Below are 6,155 nucleotides of genomic sequence, written 5' to 3' on the forward strand. Positions count from 1 at the left end.
CCAGGCTGAGGATTGGAACCCGCCACCTTAGGTGTACGTGGCTGGCGCCTTAGCCGGTTGAGCTATAGGCGCCGAGCCTTAAATATACATTTTACTGTTAAGTATGACTACTTAGATGAATTAAAAGGCAGACCTGTGGTGACCTCAGCTACAGTTCCTACTTCTGCAGTGGTTTCCAGTGACCTGCTGGCTGGGAGCACTGTGTTATCCTGAAAAGTAAGAGAATGGCCCTCGGCTCCTGCCTGACTCACCCCAGAGCCACTGAAACACACCTGCCAAGGGACAGAAGTGAAAGCAGCAGCCTGGGACCTCCCAGCTGCACCCTTGCTCCACAGGCTCTTGGAGCCCCTGTCCCCAAGTCACTCTCATGGGACCCATGGCCATGCCACCTGGCTGAATGGGTGGACCGAGCTCCCAGCAGATGACATCAGCCAGGGCGAGCTCCCTCCCTTACCCTCCCGCCTGAAACCTGATCCAGCTCAAAGTCTGATTGCTGGAAAACTTGGCAGCTCCCCAACCCTGGTGGCCCGGGCAGCGTGAGGCTGCAGCCTCAGAAGGTGCAGGCAGCGACCAGGAGAGGCAGGCGGGCTGGTTGGGACATGAGGTTGGCAGAAGGCAGGCAGGCTGGCCCTTGGTGGGGCTGGCTCTGAGCAGCCACTCGGAGGCACTCCCACGTGGGAAGCTCGCCATGCTGCTGTGGGCCCCCCGGGCGCTGCTCACCCTGCTCCTCCCCACACTGCTGGCTCAGGGAGAAGGTAAGCAGCTTCGGGAAGCAGCAGGACCTGGCTGGCCCTCTGCAGGTGGGGTAGGGGATGCCTCAGTCTTCAGAGGGGTGAGGTAAGGAGTGTCGGGATGATGCACCAGCCGCAGGAAGGTCAGCTGTCCTAGCCGGTAGGAGCTAAGAGCATCCTGAGCTAGAGAGTGGGAGACTCGAACCCCAGGGCAAGAGCAGGGGAGCAGCCTAGGGTTTCAAAGAAGGGGTTCAGAGAAACCGAGAGAAGGCTTCTGTCCTCTTTGCCCTGCCCCTAAACTCAGTGAGTGGCGGCTACAAGGGAACTCCTTTGGTCTCCCCCTTCCTGTTGTATATGGGATGCCTGCTCCAGAGAGGGGGAGCAATTCCCACAGCTTTTTCGCATCAGAGCAGGGAGCAGAACTAATCTAATCGGCTTGCCTCGACTTTGCTGGCTTTGTTGCATGGGTTCTCTGGGCCTGTGTTTCTTCAAGTTCCCCTCCCGAACTTAAAATCCAGTAATACCAGACTTCTCTCTGGCTTCCTTCCCCCCATCCTTTCCTGACTCCCTGAATACAAGAATCCATCTCTATTTGCTGCAGATGGGATTCCTTTCTCCTTCGGAAGGGTTCTCTCCCTACAGAGCTGGGCTGCGGCACGATGAGAAGGATGCCGCCCAGGGGCTGGACAGATGTGCAGGGCTGTAGACAAGACGCACCGTCATTTGGGGATGCTGCGTGGGTTAGACAAACACAAGCTGTAGTGATGACGTGCCCAGGGCTTCCTTGGCTGGGGAGCAGCTCTGGACCTCCCAGCAACAGTCCTTTGCTTTGAGGCCTGAAGGGATCAGTCCGGCTCTCCCCACACTGGTCGGAGTCCCAGGCAGGAGGATTCTGGCTGTCGTTGATATAAAGAAACACATGGATCTGGATTTGAACCTCACTTTGTCCACTCGTAGGGTGCAGTACTCCCCCTTCTGAGCCTTGGGGATTCTTATCTGTAAATGTTAACTGATGTTATTCCAAAGGAGACACTTAAGAAAACGGCCTCTTGCCTTCCATCTCTCTCTGCTCTTTTCTTTCCTAAAGGAAGCCTAAGCCTTGTGTGGGATGGGGGGAGAGAAGGGAGAGGGATTCTGAAGCCTTGCTGCGCTGTGTGTCTGCACACACAACAAGAGAGGGTGCAGCCTTGCTCACTGAGAGCCAGGCCTGTTGGCAGCAGGTCTGCCCTGCCAGGCCCATCACCTCTTAGCCATCTGTACCATGGTCCCCAGGTTTGCACCCACTTCCCCACTCATATTTCATGCTTCCCTTCACAAAGGGCCCCTACTGTCTCCAGTAGGAAAACTACATTGCCCACGAAATCTGCATAGACGAGGACGACGAGGTGTTGGCTTTCTCATCACTGCTGTGGGCCTGCAGGCCTCCTGCCCTGGGAGAATTTGGTTTCTCTTTGCTCCCTCCATTCCTGCCCCCATCTTCTTCTTAACCCTGTTGAATGCATAGCAGCCCTCTGGCAGACCCTTCCCTGCAGCTCCCATGTGGATGGAGGGAGCAGGGAGGGGATCCTTTAGGGTGGCTTTTGCAGGAGAGAAAGGGAATTTTTTTTTTTTCTGGATGCCCACCCTTCCTTATTTCTTCCCCAGCTGTGGGCTGGGGTGTAGAAGGAGCTCGTGATCTGTACAGATGTTGAGATCTGACCTCAGCTGAAGGCAACCCTGATGCAGACTATTGAGCTTGGAAACTGTGCCCTAGGTGGGTGGGAGGGGTGTCACACCTGTGTCCCTGTTGCTTTCCATATCACTCCCCAGCAGCCAGCTTCCCTTTTGCTCCCTGGGACCCCTCACCTGGGGCCTCACAGACCCACCTGCCCCCTACTTTTCTCAGCACTCAGCCTCCTTCAAAGCTCCCGTTGTCTCCGTACCTTCTGTTACATGCCAAATCCCTGCTCTGATGTAAACGGGCGCATAGCTCCCATCTAGGAGACAATCCACTTGAGCTTTAGTAGAAATCTCCACAAAGTGCTCTAGTGGTAAGAATTTGAGTCTGTGGAGTATCTGGGGATTTGTAAGGGGGGACAGTGGGGACGCATTCCTTTTCATAGCTTGCAGGCAGGACAAGGGAACTAGGGGAAGACTTAGGGCTCTGGTGTCCACACTGAACTGCTCTCCTTCCCAGCCAGGCGCAGGGGAGCCCAGCAGGGCAGGAACACCACCAAGCCCACTCTTCTGAGGCTGTCGGATCACCTCCTGGCCAACTACAAGAAGGGCGTGCGGCCCGTGTGGGACTGGAGGAAGCCAACGACCGTGGCCATCGATGTCATTGTCTACGCCATCCTCAGTGTGGTGAGCACTCAGCTCCAGGCCGTCCCCTCTCATGCGGGAGACTTTCAAGGGAAAAGCAGGCCATGTGAGGCCAAGTCACCCCCTGAGAAGCAGAGCGGTCCTTTGAGAACCCACAGTAACAGTGTTCTGGCTCCGCGGCTAACAAGGCATTGCACTATCTCCATAGCTGCCCACCCAGAACCCCGGAGTCCCCCAGGGTCACCTGCTTATGTCAGATTCAGACAGCCCTATCCAGTCCCTTACTGGTCCATGGCAGGCGTAGTTAAATAGTTGTGGAAGAATCAACCTAGAGATCACTTAATCAAAGAAGAAGGTGACAGTGACACAGAGATGCAGTGGCACCGTGCTGGGGAGGAGAGGGTGAGCCTGATCTCCCAGTCTTCATAGCTGCCTTGATACAGAACCAAGTTGCCGCCCTTAGAACATCTCTGGAAATGAATGTAATAAACTCGTTCTGGTGGGGCTGGGAACTGGGGGGGGGGAGAGTGAGGAAGTTCCCCTCTGTCTGTCTTTGTACCTCTCGATTTCAAACCAAGGCAGGCTACACACATACATGTGTGTGTGTGAATAATATATATAATATAGTTTTGAGGTTGAAAAAGAAATAATCTTATCTCTTTCCGAGTAAAAGCTCAGCATTTCCTGGCTGGCTAGGCAGCTCCAGCTCATCCACTCCCCCACCCTGCATCCTTTTCTTTACTCACCGCCCCCCCCCCCCAAGGAAGCAGAAGCACTAGGAAGCAGCTCCTTTCCCGGGGTGGCATGTGTGTGTGGTGGTGGTGGTGGGGAGGTGCCAGCCTGCAGGACCGGAAATCTGAGCTCAGTTTCCTTTCCCAGGATGAGAAGAACCAGGTCCTGACCACTTACATCTGGTACCGGCAGGTGAGCAGCCCGCCCCTGCCCTGCCTCCTGGGAGGGGGCTTCTTCTCTCCCAAGGATTCCTCCACCAGAAGAAGCCCAGAATCTCAGTGGGCCTGTCTTGCTGAGGAAGGCAAGGGGAGAGGTTCAGAGGCACCCTCAGCGGAAGATCCAGAGTCCCGAATCTTCCCATCTCAGGACTGGGAGTGGAAGGGAGCTTACCACTCCAGTTTTGAAGTTCTTTACAGTATCCCAAAGAAATGCCCATTGGACCCCCGACCTCTCTCTGTTAAAGGAGCACCTCCCGTGCTGGGGACCCTCAAGGCAGCCACTTCCCTTTCAAACAGCTCTAACTGCCGGACAGTTCTTCCTTCTATTAAGGCAAATTTGGACAACACCCAAATTGAGTGATTGCAACAGGATGGGTCGTTCCAGCTACTTCGCCCTCGCATCCTCAGCCATTTCTCCTCCCTCCCAGCTTCTAATGGGCAGGCTGGGGCCGGCGCTGGTGCGCAGACTCTGAGGTTCTTGGCAGGGGAGGGGAGGCTGCTGCCCACAGGAGGCCCTGCTTTGGCAGCCGGTGGGATTGGGGGAAGAAGTCAGAGCAGAGGGAGGCTAGAGTAGCCAAAGAGAGGGGTGCAGGAGGGTGAGGATGGCTCATGAGGTCAGGCCCAGAGTGGCTCTGCGGGGTGTGTGGGTGTCTATTAAATCCCTCCTCACCGCTCATGGGCACGCTCTACCACCATCACCACTAGTTCCCGGGACAGGGAGTAGGCTGGAGGAAGAAGCCAGATGCTGCCCCCTTAGACACTGCTCCACTTCAGCCTGGCAGAGGCACACCCTGCCTCGGGCAAGAGGACCCAAGTGAGAATAGGAGTTCCTGTCCCTGGGACATCTGGCCTGGGTCCTACCTCTGGGCCTCAGGTATTTGCAGTCAGCAGTGAAGGAATGTCCACCTACTGTGTACCAGCAGCTGTGCTTAGGGACTAAAATTAGAGACACAAACTAGACTCAGACCCTGCCCACGATGAGCTCACGGACTCCTGGAAGCCATAGATAATTGAATACAACAACGCAGCCCCTCCCGTGTGACAAAGGCAGGGTGCTTACCACGGAGCACAGAGGAGGCGTGGGGGTCGCAGGAGGTGTGCTGGAAGCGGAGCAGACAGATGCCCTGGCTAAGTCTGGAAGGATGAGGGGGGCTTGCCTTGGTAAGAAGACAGGGATTTCCGTACAGGAGAGGGAGCAGAGTGCATGGAGATGTGGAGGTTTCAGCAGTTTTGCATTCTGGATGTGCAGAATTCACAGACAGGTGTGATCAAAACATGAGACTAGAAAGACAGGTAGAGGCCACGTTATGGAGGCCTTTGTTGGCCTTGAGGTTTAACTTTATCTGAAGGCCAATGGGGTATGACTGGAGAATTTGAAGCACAAGCGTGACATGGTAAAATTCGCATTTTAGACCAGCCAGGAAGGCATATGAGTGGAGAATCCATGGATCACAACTTAATAGCCACTTCTACCCTGTGAAGTGGGATTAATCCCATTTACACAGGTCCAGGCCAAGACCCAAGAAGCTATTCATCAGAGATCCCTCAGAGAGTGAAAAGGGGACCCATAGCATTAGAAATGGCTGAGGGGCTTCCCTGGAGAGGCCGCGAGAGCACGTTGCTGTCTGTGGGGGGGAGCAGGAGTGCAGAGGTGGGTGCCTACTAAGGCTGCTGAAGGACTTGGGTGCCACCACACCCAGCTTTCCCCTGCAGAGTTCCTGCCTGCTGTCTGGGCTCCAAGGGTGAAGTCTGCTTGAGTATTGGGTATCCCTCCCCCAAGATGGAGAGGGCTGCCTGTGACCCCCCCTCCCCGCTCCTCCCCTAGCACTGGACTGATGAGTTTCTCCAGTGGAACCCCAAGGACTTTGACAATATCTCCAAGCTGTCCATCCCCACCGACAGCATCTGGGTCCCGGACATTCTCATCAACGAGTTGTAAGTATTGTCATCAGATGCTTAGGGGCTGGGGACCAGATCGCTGCTGCTGCTTTGAAATGTCCCACCCAGAGCTGTAGACTGGAGGTACAGTTAGCTGGAGCCCACATGACCCTTTGTCTTTGTCTTTTTTGTTGTTGTTGTTGTTGCAGTTTTTGGCCGAGGCTGGGTTTGAACCTGCCACCTCCGGTATATGGGGCTGGAGCCCTGCTCCTTTGAGCCACAGGTGCCGCGCTGT

At 55.3% G+C, this 6,155-nt stretch overlaps 1 protein-coding gene across 3 annotated transcripts in view; it reads left to right on the forward strand.

The window, feature by feature from the left end:
• Positions 1 to 682: 682 nt before the first annotated feature.
• The window catches only part of HTR3A (5-hydroxytryptamine receptor 3A), a 13,753-nt gene continuing 8,280 nt past the window's right edge, over positions 683 to 6,155 (forward strand). For 2 of the 3 annotated variants that reach the window (XM_012808150.2, XM_012808152.2), the window contains exons 1-4: positions 683 to 755; positions 2,923 to 3,074; positions 3,912 to 3,956; positions 5,808 to 5,917. In XM_012808150.2, coding sequence (XP_012663604.1) covers positions 689 to 755; positions 2,923 to 3,074; positions 3,912 to 3,956; positions 5,808 to 5,917 — 374 coding nt within the window. In that variant the 5' untranslated portion in view covers positions 683 to 688. Of the gene's footprint in view, positions 756 to 2,907; positions 3,075 to 3,911; positions 3,957 to 5,807; positions 5,918 to 6,155 lie in introns of all 3 variants that reach the window. The other variant, XM_012808151.1, reaches the window with a different exon arrangement.

Source organism: Otolemur garnettii, unplaced genomic scaffold (assembly GCF_000181295.1).
Source record: "Otolemur garnettii isolate 467f Iridium unplaced genomic scaffold, OtoGar3 scaffold00086, whole genome shotgun sequence".
Lineage (NCBI taxonomy): Eukaryota > Metazoa > Chordata > Mammalia > Primates > Galagidae > Otolemur > Otolemur garnettii.